Source organism: Rhincodon typus, chromosome 23, assembly GCF_021869965.1.
Source record: "Rhincodon typus isolate 14 chromosome 23, sRhiTyp1.1, whole genome shotgun sequence".
Lineage (NCBI taxonomy): Eukaryota > Metazoa > Chordata > Chondrichthyes > Orectolobiformes > Rhincodontidae > Rhincodon > Rhincodon typus.
In genome coordinates this window covers 28,458,651-28,481,540 of record NC_063354.1, presented here as the reverse complement: position 1 = coordinate 28,481,540, position 22,890 = coordinate 28,458,651, and the positions used below count along the sequence as shown (strand labels likewise).

The 22,890-nt window shown below is 40.4% G+C and overlaps 1 protein-coding gene across 3 annotated transcripts in view; it reads right to left on the bottom strand.

The window, feature by feature from the left end:
- Positions 1-22,890, bottom strand: part of LOC109930168 (phosphoinositide 3-kinase regulatory subunit 6) — a 107,785-nt gene that overhangs the window by 46,350 nt on the left and 38,545 nt on the right. For all 3 annotated transcript variants that reach the window (XR_007264605.1, XM_048611000.1, XM_020529716.2), the window contains 7 exons: positions 21,187-21,279; positions 18,073-18,180; positions 16,526-16,617; positions 15,396-15,461; positions 12,148-12,280; positions 8,855-8,924; positions 5,246-5,429 (listed from right to left, as the gene is read on the bottom strand). Coding sequence is in view for 2 of the 3 variants with exons in the window: in XM_048611000.1 (XP_048466957.1) it covers positions 5,246-5,429; positions 8,855-8,924; positions 12,148-12,280; positions 15,396-15,461; positions 16,526-16,617; positions 18,073-18,180; positions 21,187-21,279 (746 nt within the window). In the remaining variant the exon portion in view is untranslated. The remainder of the gene's footprint in view (positions 1-5,245; positions 5,430-8,854; positions 8,925-12,147; positions 12,281-15,395; positions 15,462-16,525; positions 16,618-18,072; positions 18,181-21,186; positions 21,280-22,890) is intronic.

Below are 22,890 nucleotides of genomic sequence, written 5' to 3'. Positions count from 1 at the left end.
GAAGTTAGATTCCTAACTCTTTCCAAACACTGTCCCATTGTGTTCTGCACCCTTCAATAACCCCTCCTGAGTTTCTGCTTTATTTTTTCCATATTTTTCATACTTTTCCATGTAGTTGAATCCACCCCACAGATGTTAACCTGCTCCTTTGTTTCCCATTGACCATTATACTTCTTGGTGTTTTACCCTTCCCTTCCCCCCTACTTTCTAGTTTAAAGAGCTGTTGACCAGACTATTTACCCATTTCGCTAGAACATTGGTCCCGACTCAGTTCAGGTGGAGACCATCCCAACGGTTCACCTCCCCACCCCCATTTCAATACAGAAATAGAACCCCTCTTTCCCACACCACTCCTTTAGCCACATGTTTACTTTCCTTATTCTCGCATCCCTATACCAATTTGGACATGGCTTGGGTAGTAATCTGGTGATTATAACCCTTGAGGACCTGTTCTTTAATTTAGTTTCTAGTTGCTGATAATTCCCAACCAGGTCCTCATCCTGCCTGTTACCTTTGTTTGAAATCTGAAACAAAAAAATAAAAATTGCTGGAGAAACTTCACAGGTCCAGTAGCATCTGTGGGGAGAAAGTAGAGATAACCTGTTATTTTTGAATATTTTAGTTAATAAAACCCTTACATTGAAGATTAGAAATTTTAAGTGATTTAGGTGACTGCTGGAATAAAGATTTAGAAAGCATTTGAAAATAACTATGGGTGAGACAGCGACATTGCTGATTTGAAATGTTATTAAAAAACTGACATAAAATGTGTGACAGAAAATTGGACAACAAGGGCTCCACAGACATCGCTGGGAAGTGTGGGTACATCTAAGAGCTTTGTTAATTACAGACAATTAGACGGAGTGAGAGACAGAAATACATACAATACAGAGAAAGAAATGATCCCAGAGTTGTCAGGATGTGTGACTGTTTCATCACTGATACATTACGGGATGAACCACAAGCAACCGTGAGATGGCAGCAAAGTGAATTTGGGCAGTTTAGTTAAATCTTTGAAGCATTTGCCAATTCCTGTAGACTGCTTGCAGAACAAAATCCCTAACTAAGTCCAGTGAATTTTTTTCAAAACTGAAATGTTAACTCTGTTTGCATTCTCTGTAGATGCTATCAAACCTCATCAGGTGTTAGAACAGGGTTAAAGATCATGGCAGATTTCAAAGTACTAAGGTAATTTTCACTTAGTTTCTGGTGGCCAACTAAATGCATAGAATGTATTTCAACAATGCATAAAATTAAAGGCATTTTTTTGTGTTCTTCTGTGGGATGTGGGCGTCATTTATTGCCCATCCCTAGTTGTTCTTGGGAAGTTGGTGGTGAGCTGCCTTCTTGAACTGCTGCATTCCACCTGCTGTGGGTTGACCCACAATGCTATTAGGGAGGGAATTTTTGACCCAGCGACAGTGAAGGGATGGTGATATATTCCCATGTCAGGCTGATTAGTGGCTTGGAGGGGACTTGAAAGCGGTGGTGTTCCCATGCATCTGTTGCCCTTGACATTCTAGATGGAAGTGGTCGTGGGTTTGGAAGGTGCTGTTTGAGGATCTTTGGTGAATTTCTACAGTGCATCTTGTAGTTAGTACAACAATGCAGTGCCAGTCGAGCGGATTGCTTTGTTCTGGATGGTTTCAAGTTTTTTTGAAGCTGTTGGAGCTGTACCTATCCAGGCAAAACGCTCCTGACTTGTGCTTTGTAGATGATGGACAAGCTTTCCCGAGTCAGGAGGCAGGTTACTTGCTGCAATATTTCTAGCCTCTGATCTGCTCTTGTAGCCACTATGTTTACATGGTGAGTCCAGTTGAGTTTCTGGTCAATGATAACCGCCACAATGTTGATAGCAGGGGATTCAGTAATGGTAACACCACTGAATGTCAAGGGGCGGTGGTTAGATTGTCTCTTATTGGTGATGGTCTTAACTTGGCATTTGTGTGGCTTGAATGTTACTTGTCACTTGTCAGCCCAAGCTTGGATATTATCCAGATCTTGTTGCATTCGAACACGGACTGCTTCAGTACCTGAGGAGTTGCGAATGATACTGAATACTGTGTAATCATCGGTAACATCCCCACCTCTGACCTTATGACGGAGGGAAGGTCATTGATGAAGCAGCTGAAAATGGTTGGGCCGAGGACACTACCCTGAGGAACTCCTGCAGAGATATCCTGGAGCTGGGATGATTGACCGCCAACAACCACGACCATCTTTCTACGTGTCAGGTATGACTCTAACCACTGGAGAGTTTGCCCCTTGATACCCATTGATTCCAGTTTTGCTAGGGCTCCTTGATGCCACACTCAGTCAAGTGCAGCCTTAACGTCAAGGGCTGTCACTCTCACCTCCACACTGAAATTCAGCTCTTCTATCCATGTTTGCACCAAAGCTGTGATGAGCCTTCAGGAGCCGAATGACCCTGGCGGAAGCCAAACTGGGCATCACTGAGCAGGTGCTGCTTGATGATGACACCTTCCATCACTTTATTGATGATTGAGAATTTAGTATAACATAATTATAAGCTAATGGGTAAATGAAATAGAAAAATATAATTTCATTGCAAATTAATCCAAATACAAAAGTAATCCAGCTCAGTTAGGGATTTTGTTCTCTAAGCAGTCTACAGGATTTGACAAATGCTTTGAAGATTTAATTAAACAGCCCAAATACACTTTGCTGCCATCTCGCAGTTGCATGTGGTCCATCCCATAATGCATCAGTAATGAAGCAGTCACACATCACCAACAACTCAGGACTCATTTCTTTTTGGGTATTATGTGTATTTCTTGCTCTCTCTCCTCTAATTATCTGTGATTAAAGAAAAAACTCTTAGACCTACCCACACTTCCCATCGGTGTCTCCAGACTCCTGTTGCCTGATTTTCCACCACACATTTTGTGTCAGTTTTGTTAATCACAAATTTTTATGCTAAAATTTCAAATCAGCAATGTAGCTGCCACACCATAGTTCATTTCAAATGCTTTCTAAATCTTTATTCCAGCAGTCACCTAAATCACTTAAAATTTCTAATCTTCAATGTAAGGGTTTTATTAACTAAAATATTCAAAAATAATAGGTTTCATACTACACAACTACATGTATCCATTAATACACCCTTTATATTATTTAATGCCTTCATGATGAATCCAGGACTGGTCAGGAATTAATATTTTCAGCCAGAGTTGCGAGATGAATTTCGACTGTACTATGTGAACATCGGTTGTGTCTATTTGCCTGCATTATAGCTGTTCAAACACCTATACTGGGGAATATTTTATTTTCAACTTTCAGCAAAAATTCTGTAAGTTATTTCCAAAATTATTTGAGAAAATGTTAAAGTAAATTCAAAAGTACTGCAGGGGTGAAACTCACATTGAGTGTTATGTATATGTACGCAGGTAAGAGAAAAATAAATGTGAGCTCATTACACACAAGTTGTAGCCTTTGTCTTGTGTCCCAGTGCATGACAGTCAATTTCATCAACTTGTACAGACATTACCTCTGTGGTAAAAGAGCCTTTATTTGAATGATATAAAATGGAAGGATAAACTTAAAATGAGACTGTATCCTATGGTCCAATTGCTCCCTTTTCGATATCAGCAATGACTTCGTTGGTTGCATGCTTGCTTCTGAATAACAAATTGGGGGCTCAATTATCAACGCTTGAGAACAAAAATCAAAGGTGACATTCCAGTGCTGTATTGAGGGAGTCTTGTGCTATGAAAATACTTTTGGCTAAGACATTAAACTGAACTGCCATCAGCCTGAGTGGAGGGAAAAGATGTCACTATTTTGAAGGGAACGGAAGTAATCCTCTATAATTGGGTCAATATTTGTTCTTCAGTCAATATCACATTGCTGTCTGTGGGACTGTATGGTGCACAAATTGGCTGTTGCATTTCCTACATTACAATAGTACTTAACAAATTGCAAAGTGCTTCAAGTCATTCAAATGGACATGGAAAGCGCTACACAAATGTAAGTCTTTCCTTCCCACACTAACTCTTGCTTCACCTGGAGACTACACTTACTCTTGTGTGTAACGTCACAGAAATTTACACAGAATTTCTATCAGTTCTCTTTAGCACAGAGCTGTGAAACCATGATAAAATGATACAAACACTTCTACCAAACTGTGGCAGAACGATGCAGATACAACAAGCAATTAGGGGAAATAAATGTCATGTTGGCCTTTATTGCAAAGAGATTGGAGAACACGAATAAAGAAGCCTTGTTATAATTGTAGAATGGTTTATAGAGACCATACTTGGGGGTACCAAGTAGAATTTTGGTCTCCATGCTATAGGAAGCATATACTGATATTTGAGGCGATACAATGGAGATTCCCTAGATTGGTCCCTGGGACAACAGCTTTATCTTATAATGAGTGGCTGAATAGCTTGGGCTAGATTCTGCAGTGGTTTTACATGTTCACTAGATGAGGCTGAATTCTCTAATTGGAGGATCTACTACACCAGGACAGGTCCTCAAGATAACGGGTCTGAGAGGAGAAGAAACTCCTTCATTTAGATGGCTGTGAATCTTTGGAATTTGATACCCAGAGAGTTGTGCATGTTCCATTCTTGAATAGGTTTATAAAGTATTTGTAAGCACCAACAATTCACTGATCATTGGAAATGCACACACACACCTCCAATTCTGCTCATTCTGCGTACATCGATTTTAAAAAAAAATTAATACAAATCTACTTTGCCTGGCGCTTTCTTGCATTTACAATACATTTTGTATTCAATTTTTTTTATTTCTATGTGTTTACTAGCTTTGGACTTCCTTTTTTCAAATACATCAAGGGTGTCAGTAGTTGTAACCACATAGTTTTGGCCAAGGTAGACAGATTACTCTCCTCTCACAATTAAGGGCTCTGGGGACCATGCGAGGAAATGGAGTTGAGCCAAAAGATCGGCCATAATATACTGAATGGTAGAGCAGGCTCACGAAGTTACACAGTCTACTCCTGCCCCTATTTTTAATATTACTGTGCTCTTAACAGTAGGTTGACTCACATGAAGATATATTCTCGTTACATATTATTTGCTTCTGGATAGTTCTGGTGGTATATTACCTTAAGATTAGTTAGTAGATATAGTACAATAGATGAAGAGATTCGATTTTACCATTTAAAGTCTCAACTGTATATATGAACCAGCTTATTAAAATTGCCTGTGATATTCAATACTCCACATACAAAAAGATTAATTCTGGACAATCCACTGACCTGCAAGACTTCATCCAGTCTGTTGATATTGCAGGTCTCTCCCAGGGCTGCTTGTATGGTGTGTTTTATAACATGACCCATATTCACATTGAATATCTCATTTGGATTCATCGAATGGATCTCATTGTAAAGAGCATTGCAGACCTCTTCAGACAGAAGATCAGGATCAGCAAATACGAAAACACTGAAAAACAAATAATTCCCTTATCAAATAATTTAAAACTTCTTTGGACAGGCATGGCTTATTCTTAAAGGCACGATGTCACGTGAATTTTGCTCAAATTTCTAAAGTAGTGTACTCATGAGAAACACCTCACTCCAAATAAAGTAATAAATGTAATCATCATATTTTACATCTCATATTTCTCTAGAGTTAAACTAATGAGGTTGAACTCCATTTTCAGCCCACGTCCATTGAAGACTTTCTCCTATTCTGAAGAGTGCAACTACACCTTTGCAGTCCTATTAAATTGAGCAAAAAATCTTGGCTTCAAATAGATAATGGGCAAAAAAAAGTTCAAAAATATCTGTTGCTTGGGTGTCACAAGAGCCATTAGATATCAAAAACATGCCAAGTGAACACATTTTTGATTTGCAGTGCACCACTACCCAATTTAACACAATTTCACTCTCAGTTTGATTTTTCCTTTTTCTCATATGCTTACTTGCCTTACCCTATTTTATGGTTGCTGCTGCTTTCGGTGCATCTTTAGTCCTTACAGTACTCAAGTAAACCAGTTTCAAATAATACTGTCATTTGCCATACACGCCCACCTCCTTAGAAACAAGTGTCCCTAAAAAAAAGTCTGACACTAACTGCTTCTTTTCTAGGATTTCAAAACTTTGAAAGTGCTATTATTGTTTAGATTTTTCCTTGTTCCTAAAATTTTTTAAAGCATCATACTAGTATCACCTAATAATTTTCTAATCTAACTCATTTCTTTTACCATTTCAACATTGCTGCTATCCTGCATATCTTTACCCTTCCACAAAATAAGTTGGGTAATGTCACAAGTCTGACATGTTTTTAAAAGGTTACACAAGAACCATTACCAAGATGTAAAAAACACAACTAACCATCACGAAAATGCAACCAAGTTAAAACAATTCTTAAAACATATAAAAAAAAAGTCCATGGAAGTGGAAAGCTGAGGTTGCATATAATGATTTGGAGTTTACAATGTAAACTGAAGCAACATGGGATTTCACTTCTGACGTGAAAATTAGAGCAATTTTTAGTGTAAAAAATGATTAAATTCTACAGTGCATTTTATTTAAAGGCAAATACAGACATTAGGCAGCCATAATATCACTGCAAACAATCATATTAACATTTACTGGATAGAGAAATGTGCAATTGCCAGAATTACTACCCCAAGATACTGAAGGGTTAACTTGGACTAAAGACACTGATGACTGTTAAAGAAACACGCCCAGGCGAGGGGGCAATTTTGCTCTTCTTTGCATCAAGAGAATGAAAATATTTCGATAGAAAGTGTTTGTAGAGGCCAAAAATGTACAAATAGCGCAAGTAAACATCACTGTCTGAATTGTCAGAAAATGATCAAATGGGAGGTTTTTTGGAATTAGGGAACAGAAACAGAAAAGGAAGATAGAAAAGAAGAACCTAAACCAAACCAAAAAGTCCACTCAGATACATAAAAACCACTCAATCCACAGTTAATATGCAATTATTACATGGTAGACCTGCATGACATATACACTACTTGTGAAGTCCCAACTTTGGGGAACATTAATTTCCTTCCTCTTTCTTCCCCAAGAATAGATTCATAGAATTCCCAGTGTGGAAACAGGCCATTCAGTCCAACAAGTCTACACAGGCCTTTTGAAGACCATCTCACCCAGACCCATCCCCTAACCCTATCCCTGTGTTTCCCATAGCTAACACTCCTAACCTACACATCCCTGAACAGCATGGCCAATCCACCCAACCTGCACATCTTTGGCCAGTGGCAAGAAACTGGAGCACCTGGAGTAAACCCACGCAGACACAGGGAGATTGTGCAAACTCCACACAGACAGTCACCCGAGGCTGGAATCGAACCTGGGTCCCTGGTCCAGGTGAGGCAGCAGTGCTAACCACTGAGCCACCGTGCCACCCCAATAACTCAATTTCATTCAGTACAGCTCAGTCAAATTTCTCAGTTGACTCCTTCCTACTAAGAAATGCCATCTGATTGCAACTCAATGCCACTTGTTTGACATCAATTCCGAAATCCATATCCTTAGGAGAAAATAATTCTTTCTAATCTAAACACCATGGACAAGATAGATCTTTCAGAGGCAGAAGCAATAGGTACTTTCAAAAAAACTGAAGGAAGAGAGAAACTGATGTAAAAACTACTGGATTTTGAAGTGAATTAGCAATGAATAAGAATGGCCAGAAAAGGGAAAGCCCAGAACATTACTAAGATAATTTCAGCTGGTGTTGTACAGTTTGATAAATTAAATTCGTACTTGTATTTCATTTACACATTGCTCCTGTGTAACAGTACAGTACAGTACAATACCTGGAGAAGTGGGTGGAAAATTGTAATGGAAATCTATAGAGGAATATAAATAGTAACTTTAGCTTGAACATGTTGTCAGACTGAGGTCACTGCTAGGCATATGTCAGAGGGCTCACGTGGTCTTGTGGCTTTTTTTGAAAAACAGCACATCTTCAAAGTGGAGTATCTGATGAAGATGCTCGTAAATTGGAAACGGCTACTAAAAGGGGGAGGACTAAATGCACAGAGCTCGAATGGAACTAATTTGCGTCTCTAGACAAATACAGCAGACGGAAAGTCTGCTTGCTGGCCACAGGAGGAATCCGCACAAAGGTGAGGTGTCTCAGGTGTCACATAGAAGGAAGTGGCTGGGCATTAACTGCCATCCCTCCTCCCACACCCCCGATGACTGCAGATTATTAACAGTAAAAATTCAACCATCTCACAAAAGCAGACAATTTAAACCCTATGGAAGCTCTATCCTACATCACCCCACCTCCACCCACCCACCCCCAACTCCTTGGTCATCAGCTCCAAGTTCACACTTGAATTAGTGGAACCAAAAAGTCTTCATACTGCACTTTGCTTAAGGGCAGGTACCAATATAGAATTTTAAAACATGATTACTATTGGTAAAATTGCAATGTATGTTCAGGCAGAACCATAAAATACTAATTTAAGAGTGTGACATCACCAAAACTAAAACATCAGCCATCCCCAACTTTAACATTGTCACTGCAGGAGGGCAGAGACACTGAACCAACACTTTAGAAAGATGTGAGGAAAAACTGGTTTGCACAATTGTTGATACAACAAGGTGTAGAGCTGGATGAACACAGCAGGCCAAGCAGCATCAGAGGAGCAGGAAAGCCGACGTTTCGGGCCTAGACCCTTCTTCAGAAAGTTGCACAATTGTTATTTAGTTTCACCTTCACAATCCTGCCGCCCTGAGTCTCCAGCACTGGTCTGATAACAATATTCCCAGCATGGGTCATAGAGGCAGCCTCTTAAATGACCAAACACTGGAAATACAGGCTCTGTGTGTCAAATTATTGCCAATTATTCAATGGTCTGTTTTATCCAGTTATTGTCTATTTACCGTTCCCAGTGTGGAGATGTGTCATTTTTCATTCCATGTTCAGAAATAATTAATCTTTGGTATAATATACCTGTAAAAATAATAGGCTTTAATTAGATATCACTTTAAAATTAAGAGTTATTGTTGCATATCTGTAAGAACTATAAAATGATTTTACACAAATGAACTCCTCGACTGAACATCATATGTACAACTGATATTGAAGTATTTACTTTGAGAAATAACAAAATCAAATTATATTCATTCATGAGAAAACACATTTGATAGAACCAAATTACTAGTAGCCAGGAGGCTCATAATAAATATTTTTAAGATTGGACATGATTGAATACAATTTGCGCCATTATTCAGTCTCCCTGCTGGATGAGAAGTTGTCATAATCACAGAGAGGACCATAGGCTGCTCTCTCATTAGGTAGAGTTTAGGAGAGAAGTAGGCAATGTGAGGACCCTGTGACAGGCAGTCAGCATCACTAAGGGAAGTGGCACCTTTGTGTGTGGCTGCATCAAGCTGTGCGTTGACCATTGGAACACAAACACCAAGTGTCGCTATGTACTGAGGTATTACCTGTCTCCAGAGTCATGAAGGATAGATGTGGCCATATTGCTGTGAATATTACTCCAAGTAGTTGGACTATACCATGCCACCTGTCCCTCTTGAAAAAATTTGCAAAGGAAAACACCTTTGACTACAAGTCCATCAGGCAGTGGTCAGCATGTAACATCCTTAAGGCCCTGTGGTGAAAAGAGAGGGTGGATCCTGTTGGGTGGGCAGGACGCCTCATCACCAGAACTTTTGAACAAGCACCGCGATGTAGCTAAGCTGGTGGTGGAAGAACACTATCCGTCAGATCCTTCATGCATGCCCAGGCTCTCTCTGCTACCTCACAGTGCCCTTGACATGGCTGCAGAGGAGAAGACACCGTCACACATCTCTTTCTGGAAAGAAGGCCTAGAGAGAGATGCAGCGGTTTTTGTGGAGGTTCATCCCGAGCAGCTCTGTGATGCAAGGCTGTGCTGTACGGTCTGTTCCCTGGGACGCACACCGAGAGAAACATTGACTGCGCCTGAAGGACCATCAACTCAGTGAAAGACCTTCTTTGGTCTACCCGAAACTTGTCGGTCTTCTAAGAAAAGAGTTGACCTCGACCGAGTGTTGCAGGTTGGCACATTCCAAGTTCGAGGACTACGTACTGTGGGCCGCACTAAAGCTTGGGGCAGTTACTGCCAAGGTGCAGTGAGAAAAGACCTCCATTGTAAAGGTCATTCTGCCAAAATACAAAAGGCTCTGTTAAGTTTCAAGGTACTCTCATAGACCAAATGGGAATGTAAATAATTTCATTTCATGTTTTTAAATTGGCTTTTTTGGTGTAACTGGATTGAAGCTCAAGTGAGGAATGTCAAAATTCTGTGTTTTCTTGGACTTTTTGTCTTTACTTATAGATATTTTATGAATAATGCACATGTCTTTTAAAAAAAAAAATTCACTTAAGTGGAGCAGGTAGGATGAGCGAACAGTGACAGACAGTCAGCGCCACGGAAAGGAGAAGGGGAAGTGAGGACCCTGTGACAGGCCATGTCACCAAGAGGATTCTGCAGGAGCATATAGTGTGCAGGGGTAACTTAAAAAGGAAATTAGGAGAGCAAAACAGTGCATAAGAAAGCAATTAGTGGGTACAATAAAGGAAACCCCAATGTTTTTAGAAATATAAAAAGAGAATAAATAGGGAAAGACTAGGGTCCACAGAAGTAATGTGTGTGTGGATTCAAATCACATGGGTATAGTCCCCAGTGAATACTTGGGGTCAGTCTTCACAATGGAAAAGGATGACACAGGTGTAAGACCTCAGAGTAGGGGACCAAGTATTAGAAGAAATAAAAGGGCGGGCGGGTGTGGTACAACTGGGTTTAGCAGCCTTAAAGTAGAACTATTCTGTATCACTTGTCCTTCATCAAGAAATCTGCAAAGGAAAACATCTTTGACCACCAGTCCATCAGGAAGTGGTCAGCACCCAGCATCCTTGAAACCCCGAGGGTAAAGGAGAGGGTGGATCTTGTCACGTGGTTCCCTGTGCAGACTATCAAAGTCATTTGGCAGAATGCCTCATCACCAGAACTTTCTAACAAGCACCAAGACATTGCTTGGCTGGAGGTGAGAAAGACACGACCTGCGAGATCCTTTATGTAGGCCCAGTTGGTCTGTGCCACTGCACACTGCCCTCAAAGTGGCTGCAGAGGGCTTGAGACTGTCACACATCTCCTTCTGGAATGTGCCTTTGCAAAGGAAGTCTGCAGGAAGATGCAGTCGTGTGTGCTGAGGTTCGTCCAGAGCAGCTCCATGTCACGGAACTCCACGCTCTATAGTCTGTTCCTGGAAGGACCATCACCTCGGTGAAAGACACTCTTTGGTCTGCCTGAAACTTGTTGGTCTTCCAGAAAAAGGAGTTGAACCTGACTGAATGTGGCACATTCCAAAGTCCAGGACTATGTGCTGAGGGATGCACTAAAGTTTGGGGCAGCTGCCACCAAGGCATAATTGGGAAAGACCACCATCTGGGTCTTCCTGCTGAAGGTAAATGGGGGTAAATTCAGTTATCAGACCCTGCTGGTGTCTCAAATATATATAAATATTAGTATTGTACGTGCAAGAGAGGTTTTTTTTGAGATAGAGTCAAAGTTCAAAGTTTTTGTTTATTTATCTGATATGCAACTGTACGGAACTGAACTGCTTTTGTGACAATGTGTATACACACAAAGATTTTTTATGAATAAAATATATTTTTGAAATTAAAAACTTTTACTTAAAAAGTTAAAGTAGATACATCCACAGGTCCGGATGAGACATGTCCCAGGCTGTTGAGGGGGGCAAGGCAGCAGAGGCTTATGATAGAGGGATGCTTCTGAGATTGGATGTCTGTTCTCTGTGGGGCTCCACAGGGCACAGTGCTGGGCCCCTTGCTGCTTATGATGTACATTCATAATTTGGACTTAAATGTGACAGATTTCATCAAAGAGGCTCATGGATGACATGAAAATTGGTAGGGTGATAAATTGTGAAGAGAATAAACTGCAGGAGGGTAGCAATAGACTGGTCAGGTGGGTAGAGCAGTGGCTAATGGAATTCAACCTGACAATGTATAAAAGGTCATGCATTGTATTCCACCTTCCAACACCCAGCTACTGGTTACACCTATACTTGTACATTCAGAAGTGATATTAAAAGGCATTGATAATAATAATTGCATCCTACAGATTTTAAGAACCTCATCCAGAGAATACAGCATGTGCACATACCTGGTGCCTTTCTTTCAGCTTTTAACATAACCGCATATTCATGTGCAATGGTGCAGTAGGGTTTGGTGAAGGATAGCAGCCCTTTGCAAAATTTATATGCTTTTTCGTGAAGATCATCAGGAATATATGCAGCCTGGAAAGATGGTTAACAGCCAGTAGAACATTTAGAAATTTTGTGTTAATTAAACAGCATTATTTGCTGAGAACTAACTTGGCAAACTCATCAACCAAAACGTTGGCAGTTAAGCATGACCGCAGAAAACACAAATTTGAGATGCAAAAACTAAAATGATAAATTCCAAAAATGCATGAAATTAGCACAAGATGGTTTTGATGTGGTGTGGATTGAAATAGACACATTAGACTTACTTTCTGTCAATGACTTGGGCTTTACTTAAGAGTCGTACAGTTGTACAGCACAGAAACAGACCCTTCAGTCCAACTCATCTAATGCTAACTAGATATCCCAAATTAATCTGGTCCCATTTGCTAGCATTTGGCCTATATCCTTCTAAACTCTTCCTATTCATCTACCTAGCCAGATGCCTTTTAAATGTTGTAATTGTACCAGCTTCCACCACTTCTTCTGATAGCTTATTCCAAACATGCACCACCCTCTGCCCTCTAGTTTTGAACACCCCTATCCTGGGGAAAAGACCTTGGCTATTCACCCTGTCCATGCCCCTCATGATTTCATAAACTTCTATAAAGGTCACCCCTCAGCCTCCGATGCTCCAGGGAAAATAGCCCCAGTCTCTTCGGCCTGTCCCTACAGCCTAAACCCTCCAACCTCGGCAACATCCTTGCAATTCTTTTCTGAACCCTTTCAAGTTTCACAATGTCCTTCCTATAGCAGGGAGACCAGAACTGCACACAGTATTCCGATACTGGCCTAACCCATGTCCTGCACAGCTGCAACATGACATCCCAACTCCTATATTCCATGCACCAACCCATGAAGGCGAGCATACCAAACACCTTCTTCACTACCTGGTCTACCTGCGACCTCACCTTCAAGGAACTATGAATCTGCGCCCCAGGGTCTCTTTGTTCAGCAGTACTCCCCAGGACCTCACCATTAACTGTAAAAATTCTGTTGTTCCCTCAGTCTTAAAATAGACTTCATATTCCTGACTGCAGCAGGATTTCTACACTAAGCTCACTTATAATATTTCAGATAAAATTAAAGATTATTCAATGAAGTCAAAGGATTGAGAAATGTAATGTTGAAGATACAGTCTTTCAATTAAGATGTCCCTGTGGCTGTTTGCCTGCTTAGGCGATGTTAAAGATTCTTCAGCATTATTCAGAAAGGAACACAGGGATTGTCATGGTGTCCCAACTAATATACATCCCTCCATTAACACATTAATTAATTGGTCAATTATCTCATTCTACACCTGGACATTGCTGTGGGCAAATTGGACGCTATGCTAGTCTCCATTAGAACAGTGTTGCCACTTCAAGTAATTTATTGGTTGTAAAGCACTTAGGTAATACTGTAAGTGCAAGGGTTGCTGTGTAAATGTAAGTTTCTTTTTTATCTTAATGAAACTGTAACAAATACTCATTTGGTATTATAGAATCTGAGTATTGCTGATGTACATCACAATTTTTAAAAACAGAAAGAACTGCAGATGCTGTAAATCAGGAACAAAAACAGAAGTTGCTGGAAAAGCTCAGCAGGTCTGGCAGCATCTGTGAAGGGAAAAACAGAGTTAACGTTTCGGGTCCGGCGTTCTGAGGAAGGGTCATCGGACCCGAAACGTTAACTCTGTTTTTCTCCATGACAATTTTTAATGCACTTTTATCTTATTTCCCTGGCTGTTATGTTGAAAGAAAACCACACATTGTGAAAACTCTTTGTATCTCTGCTGATAAAATAAACAAAACTACATCAGATACCTAGATCATAGCTCTAAGTTTTGCAACATAACAAAAATGAATACAATTATAGGCAACGCTTAAAGTAGGCTTGACAGTTTTAAAAAACAAGGCTAATTACTTCCTGTTATCCGAAACAAAAACAGAAATCTCTCCCTGGATGCTGCCAAACCGGCCGAGTTTCTCCAGCAATTTCTGTTTTTGTTGCAGATTTTCAGCACCAACAGTTCTTTGTATTTTTTGTTTATTCCACTTCCTGCTATGTTGCTCAATGTTTTCAAACGTATGAACAAAGGAACAAAGTAGGTCAGTCAGCCCTTTGAGCCTGCTCCAGCATTTAATAAGATCATAACTGATCAGGATTTTAACCTCAACTCCACATTCCTGCATTCTCCCAATAATCTTTCATCCCTTTGGTAATTATTAACCTACCTACCACTGCCTTAAAAATATTTAAAGATTCTGCATTCACTGCCTTTTGAGGAAATGAATTCCAAAAAGAAAAAAATCCTCATCTTTATTCTTAAATGGGCATCCCCTTATTTTTAAATTATGATTCTTGGTTCTAGGTTCTCCTACAAGAGTGAACATGCTCGCCACATCGACCTGGTCAAGACCCCTCAGGACTCTTCTAGACTCCAGAGGATAATGCCTAGCCTGTCCAACCTTTCCTCATAAGGAAATATGCTTATTCCAGGTATTAGTTCAGGTTTTCAGGAATCATCCGGTGACTATGGAGAGCAGATATGCAAGTATTCCACGATAGAAGCGAATGTTTGATGGAGTATGATAACATCTCCACCATTACTTTACTGACTGGATATTGGGTTGCTGGCAGCTAAGATATTCTTCTTTCAGCCATTATGAGGAGTTAGACCAGCCTGGTGATGATTCTGCCTCCAACTGTCCCTCCTTCTCAGAGTGCAACCCAACAACAGGAACTTGTTACACTGTACATTAAAATATCATGTTCAATCGCCAAAAGCAAAAGCTTCTATAATCAAGAAAACGGTTTGTGAAGAACTACATGTACATGCATCTCAAACAGAAATATTTGGATTCACTGTGCACAATAAACAAACTCCAAGGAGCGACATTTGTGATGGTCAACTGACAAACTGCTGAAGCTGTGTTTTGAGCAGTCTTTGCCCTTAATTGCTTCATAAATCTGTAGAAGAAAGACTTTCAAACAAGATTGGAGGGTTAAGTTTAGCTCATACTATAACAACGAACATTGAAGTCCCACTAATAATTCAAATAGGCTCATTTTAATTCTTATGCGAAGTAATATTTTTAAAAACTACACAGTCAGCCGGCTTTATATTGTAGTATAAGTCAAATACCAGGATTAAGTCTGCACCCACCTGAATAATTGTGTACATTAAGATGTTTAGCAAAGGTAGAATGTAGTGCTTATTGTCTTTCTTTGCCTGTTGAAACAAAATCCAGTCACTGAGTGATTCAAAACTTAATACTTCAAGATTTAGGCCATTAACAAATTAAATGTCGCTCATATTTTCTAATTGACCAATTATGAGTTTTCTAGATCTGTGTGGGATATGGAGCGGTGTATTCAAAAGGAAGGAGGACATTGACAGCAAATGAAAGGGTTCTACATTTGTAGTACATAGGATCAACATCGTTACTCTCATGGTCAAATATGTGCGGAGGTTTATTGCTCCTAGATTTCCCCCTTAAAAAGTATCTTAATCCCAAACTTGGAGATTGTGGAGTTGGGATCATTTGCTCTTTTTACTATTGATAGCAACATCATAATCATATCTACAAAAGAGTATATCAATGATTTTGCTACAATAAGAGGGCACTTAGCCTCCAACAGAAGAAAATTTCTTAATCTCCCACTTTGGCTTTGTCATTTCTCACAGCTCATCTCTTTTCGGGCAGGCTGGCAATTTAAATCCTTTTTGTTTTTGGTGCTGCATTGAGGCACTGGACCATCATGCTAATTTCATTGAGTCTGATCAATGTTCAAATACCAAAGATCATAAATTCAGCAACAATGCTGGGAACCAGACTGATCAAACCTTACTTCAGGCAATGGTCTGACTTGAGAGTTTAGGTAAAAGTAAACCTGCCAAAGTCCTACTGGACCACAGGCTGCTCTCTCATTAAAGAGGCGACCGGTGCTGGTTTAACTGAGGGTCACCAGTGGAGAAACAAGAGGTTGAGAAGGAGAGTAATAATTTACCATTTCACGGTAACCTCAGCTGGTACAGGAATTGAACCAATGCTTTTTGTTTACAATATATATCAGTGATGTCTAATAGACGTAAAAAAGTGTGGGCCACTAAAAATTTCAGAACCAACAACTTCACAATGTTGTTGCCACGTTCAACGACATTGCATACTGCAGGTGTAGCTTGCATCCATGCAAGATTGAGGTTTGAATGATTTGTATCCACGGAACACCAGGGTTTCCCAGTTTATCACCATCATTGGAAAATCAGATGTTTTCTTTAAAATAATTTCTCACCAGTTCCAGTTCACTTATGAGACTTTTAACTAGAAAAATGCTGTTGTATGGGTCTCGTTCAGACTTCTTATGTAATGTCCATCTAAACATTCCTATGGTAAAAAATAAACACAAAGGCTTTATTATTAATAATTCAAATGAACGTATTTATGCCTCAAAATGCAGGGCCAAATTTCTGTCAATGAGAAAGTAAAATGGTTCTAAATAAGCCAAGGAAACATTCAGGGGCCCTGAAGGAAAATCTGAAATATAGGATTTTTCAAAATGGAAATTTAAAATTTCAAGTCATTTCAACAATATTCATGCACATTAGGCAAACAGAAATGCATGTAGGAACATGTGATCATTGAACACCTTCAATGGTGACTTACAACAATATCAAAGGTTTTTAAATCAATAGCAAATACACTGCGCGTCTCAATGAATTAAAAGCCAAAATAACAAATAAAATGTACAGAATCAGAAGCAACTGTTTCTGTTGTGTCTAAAATTCTGGATTTAATTTTGTACATATTTTGAATCAGGGTAATTGCAAGACATTTGCATACATGGCTTGTTAGCATCAGGTGTATCCATCTTAATAAACAGAGATACACTTACAGACAGGAATCAGTAAGTGGACATAAAAGAGAGGGAACATTAGGCTACACTGTAACTGTGCATGCAACAAATGCTCGCGGGTGTTACCTTGATCTTTTACACTGAGTGTTGCCATATACCTGATAACATACATCTCTGCACATAAATATAAAAGAAATTCCACGCTAAAAACTTATCTGGCTTCGAAAGTGGTTATTCATCTTCTGTGAAAGTTTTAATGGTTTAAATAAGGATCAGGAATTCGTTTTGACATCCGTGCAGAGTACTGAATGGTTCCAGCAGCATTCACCATTGTTTAGCACAAACACACAATTTGACACTCTGATACCTGACCCATTTATCTCTTCACCTACTTACTTGCTACCCCAGCTCCTCATGCATCCGACTCCCTATCCTGACCCACTTTCCTGCCATCGCTCACCCAGCCACCTGCCACCCTACATTGTCACTCACTTACCTGGTAACCTAGCCCCTCACCTACTTTCCTGGTATCCTAACCCCCATTTCCCCAATTATTTGCCATCTTACCATATCATCCATTTATCTCCTCTCCTTGTTAAAGTTACTATGTGATCTTAAAACCTCCAGAATTTTGCAACTACTGCTGTAAACAGGGGTCATGGATTCTCTTCCAGCATGGATCCTGCATTGCACTGGAAGGCAGCCAAATCAAAAAGGCCCAAATTGGAAGTTCAAGCCAGAAAAGTGAAGCTCCGGATCAGCTAAGTGAAAAAAAAAGCACCTGACTGTGATTGCCACTCCTTGGAAGATTCAGCCATTATTGTTAAATGAAGAAAAGCCCAATGATAAGCTTGTCAACCAAATATCAGTTATTGCGTTATATTTTCGATTGGCTAATTAACCAGCAATCCAAGAGATTGGATCTAAGCAACTGTTATTTAAACAGTGATCTTGAAGGACCTGCCTTGACATCACAGATCCCCTACCTCGGCTACTTGGGCTTCCTGGGGGTCTTTGGTCCAGTTCCCGTACAATGGCCTTTAAACTGCGCTGAATGTCAGCCTCGGCATTTGTTGCTAAACTGGGGCCTCCAGCTAAAAACAAAATCAAAATAAAGCATATTTCACCAAGACATATCACAAACACTGACTCTCAGAGTCTCCAATCCCATTGGTCTTAAGAAAGAGTCTGATTGAATATTTTCTCACAGGCTGATTTATCCCGACATTTTCTCAAAGGGGATCTGGAGCAGCAGATGGTTAATGAACAAGAAAACAATGAAGACGGGCAAATAGTGAAGCAGAGAAAATTGGGGATAAAAAGAAGAAAATGCAAAGGAAACAGTAAAGAGAAAGAGCAGAAGAGAAACACAAAAGCCAAAAGCAAAGCCACAAGTGAAACAAATTGGTTGCAGAAGAGTGAAGAGTAAAATTGAGAAAAACTCAAAATTTTAGGAGTAAAAAGAAATATGAGCAAAATTACAAATAAAGAAATAGGGCTGGATTTTCAAATTTGGGATCAAGAGTAAGTGTAGGCATTAATTAAAGATCACAGTCCCAGACTGCATCTGACAATTCTGGAACACACTCCAATTTTCAGAGAGAGCTGGAGGAGGGGAACACATCCATCTCTAACTAACTCCAGCTTAAATTCTCTGAGGAGTTATTTAATGAAATAGGGAGGTAAGGAGTAGAATTTTCAAAAGTAAATTTGGTAAATTTGAACAGTCTGATGCACATTAATATACAGCCGTTTGATTCAGAGTAGAACAAAGGAAATTTTTTTATGAATAGAAATGTTGGGGTATCTTCCACCAGATGGTGTGCATTATCTTGGATTTGCTTGTTAGATGCTTTCTAAAGTATTTACACTGCTGTGCCTACAAGGTACTGCCTGGTCTTTGTGACAAGGCAGGGGCAAGACCCAGCATGTTGCAGTGTGCTGTTTCCACTTGCAATACGTTGCCAGCTCCTGGTAACACTGGGCACTGTTACCTGGCCCAGCTCATCACCTACCCGAACTAGGCACTTCAGTTGATGTACGGGGTCAGGACTCTGAAGTTATGCAGGTATCAGGTTCCCAAACCACTCTGGAAACCAGTCACCAGAGTTAGTTTCTGAATGAATCTTGGTATGTTCATACTGCTCCAAATACATCGCAGAGCAAACAAAGGAAGTAGCTTGAGGATGTGAGAGTTTTGTCATTTGCACTGATTTTTCTTTGATTATATAATTCACAAGCAGTTCTCATGCTAGTTCGAAGTTATGAGCCCCCGCATTCTGGAACACTCTGTCACTGAAAATACCACAATGAGATAAGAAAGGAAGCCAGGCTGAAAAGTTACCCATTTATGTAATCTAATGGATCTTTTCATAAAAAAATGAAGTAATAGTGAGGCAAACATTTTTCTATAGTTGAGAGAGACAAATTTCAAACAAATATGATTCAGAGTGGTCTTCTCTATCAAGGAAAATGTGAAACAGGGCAAGAGATTGCTTCTCCATCCTCCTACGTAGGAATTCATTGGGTACGGGACAGGACTCAGTTTCTCCTTAAGAACAGTGCACCATACAAGATGACAGGACTTACAATTTGTTCATGATAGATCTTTCATGAATCAATTAGTATGTGCTATGAAAGGCACTGATAATCCATAGGACGGAGAACTGGGTATGTTTCTACATTGAATTGCAACATGAAAACTGCCCATTTGAACAAATAAATATGTGCCTCTGTTAATCTTCCATGCAAGCAAAAATATTGATCCCATGTTCCTGCTCATCAACCACTTCTTTAATATATTCTTAAATACTGACATGATCACCGTTTTAATCACTGAATCTGGCTTCGTATTTCATCAAGTAAAATAAAAATATCGGCAACATTCTCATGATGTCTCCACTTTTTTTTGTGAGACGTTCCTTCATCCTGTAATAATCCCGGGTCACATGATAATTGGATTCTTGATTACAAGATCACTAGATTCTGACAAGTTAAACTCCGGCTGTATTTCTTATTGAGATGAAAAGGTAAGTGAATGATATAGTGTCAGGTTCTAACCTGTACATTGGCAACTGGTCTGAGTCGAGATAGATAATAGGGCAGAATTCACGAAAGGGGAAGCGAGCAAAGGTCTCTATGAATAGATTTTATTTTCTGTTTAGTAATAAGAAAATACAACTCTGAAATGTTCTTCATGAGGCAATGATTTGGCAAGCTGAAAGGGACTAAATCCTAAAAGTGCTGTGAACACCTTAGGCATCCTAAAGAACTGAGTATTTGTACGAACAGGACCAGACCATGGATTAGATGCATTGGTCTGTCAATTGAAAAGGTACTCTGGAAAGCTATGTCATCAGGACTGTCATGACTTGAGTGACAAAGGGTTCATGGCAATGTTCCTGTTCACTTAACTGTATCCAGAGACCCTGGATAGAATATAGCTGCTGGGTGAAAGCAATTGAGAATGGCCAAATCCAATATATGGGTTAAATGAGAGATCGTCTGTATGGGAGGATGTATTAGAGAACTTTGGAAATGCACGTGTTGACACATAGGTGCAGGGAGTGATGGGGGTACTTAGGTTCTGTATAAACTATTTAAAGTGAAATTTACCTTTGAAATTTAAATATCCCTTTTGTTAATTGATATTTAAATTAATACCATTTTGGTTTGGTTGTTACAGTAAAAATTTGAATAAGTGATACCTTGTCTTTATGCTATTTCTGTTGTTTCACAGTGATTCCTTTCTTTTCAAAAGTTATATCTTTGGAGATCATTATGCTGTACCAAATTATTCCATTATATTAGTTCAGTACACTTGTATTAGACTTTTCAATCAATGGAAATAGTTCTGGTTCTGCATATTCTGCATTATACTTTCATATTTGTACACTGACTGGTATCTCACCAGTTCTCAGCTCAGAAGTTGTCTGGACTTTGACTGAAGCCTCTATTCCTTTCCTTTAGGGAGATGTCTGTCATTTGAATTGCCTCAAAACCTATGCCACTGGGCCTCCTGTAAAAGCTGCGAGTGTGTGTCTGTTGACATGAATCCTTTAGCTGACATGATTAAATTAGTGCACATTCATGTCACTTACTTCTTGCACTTGTGCAGTATTCCGGCAACAATCTCGTGTCTGCTGCATCTTTTTTCACCCACATCGCTGCAATGTCTTTCATTGGGCTCCTCACTGCAACAAATGTCAGAAATAATTTCATAAGTTAAAGAAACCCAGAGAAGAGGACTATCATTAACTCCTTGCCCATCCACTGATTTTCTGGATGAAATCTTGTTGTGGCGTTGGGTATCACATCTGCCAGCCAGAGAGACCCTACTACTTCTTTTCAGGAAGATCGACTAAATGACCTGTTAATCAAGCACTGGTGAGGGCATCTGTGGGTCTTCACCTAGAATCAAAGCCTCAGCCAGTCAGGGGGCCAAACCTTCCACCCTTGCTGGTGCCACACTTGTTTACAGGAAGGACATGTTATAATTGGCTAACAGCTCCTGTGGTTTGGTAGAACCACTGAACAGGCCATGGCTGCAGCTGGAAGGACATTCTCCGAAGTCTAGAATCTTGGAGGACCAGACCAAGGTAAGTAATATTTATTTTTTTCAGGGAGTGGGGGGAGGATTTCTTTGTGGGTGGTGGCAGGGGGTGGGGATAGTATTCTGCAGGACGAAGGCTGCAAGGAGTTGAGTGCAGGGTGTATATAAGTAAAGAGAGGAGCATGGCTTTTAGCAAGAATACCCTCTTCCCGATTTCCAGTCTCTCATTAAGGCATTGACTGCCTTTTTAATCAAGGGAACATGAATAACCCTCAATGTAATGAGTGGTAATGAGTGGCCCCCACAGCTTCAGTGCAACCCTTCTGCAGCTGGGTTACTACCGGCAGTGATGGGATGAAGCCTTTAACCGACTATTAATTCCACTGGGTCTCAATTGGTGACAGAGGTGAGGGTCAGGTATGCTAACATTCTACCCAAGTACATCAGAGATAGTAGGAACTGCCGATGCTGGAGTCTGAGATAACAAGGTGTGGAGCTGGAAGAACACAGCAGGCCAAGCAGCATCAGAGGAGCAGGAAGGCTGACGTTTCGGGTCTGGACCCTTCTTCAGAAATGGGGGAGGGGAAGGGGTCTCTGAAATATATAAAGATGGGGTGGGCGGTGATAGAAGGTGGATAGTGGAGCAGATAGATGGAGAGAAGACGGACAAGTCAAGGAGGCGGGGATGGGGGACGGGCTGGTCTTGGGAGGAGGTCGGGGGGTGGGGAGATTTTGAAGCTGGTAAAGTCCACATTGAGACCATTGGGTTGTGGGCTTCCAACGTGAAATATGAAGTGCTGTTACTCCAGTCTCTGGGTGGCAAAATTGTGACACTGGAGGAGGCCCAGGATAGACGTGTCGTCCAGGGAGTGGGAGGGGGAGTTGAAGTGGTTCGCGACTGGGAGGTGTTGTTGTTTGCTGCGAATAGAGCGTAGGTGTTCCACAAAGTGGTCTCCGAGCCTCCGCTTGGTCTCACAGATGTAGAGGAGGCCACATCGGGAACAGTGGATATCTGGCCCCATGACGAAGTATATATTTCCCTCCCCACCCTTATCTGCCTTCCGGAGGGACCACTCTCTCCACAACTCCCTTGTCCACTCCACACTCCCCACTAGTCCCACCACCCCCGGCACCTTTCCCTGTAACCGCAGGAAGTGCTACACCTGCCCCTACACCTCCCCCGTCACCTCCAACCCAGGCCCCAAAAAAACCTTCCACATTAAACAGATGTTCACCTGCACATCCGCTAATG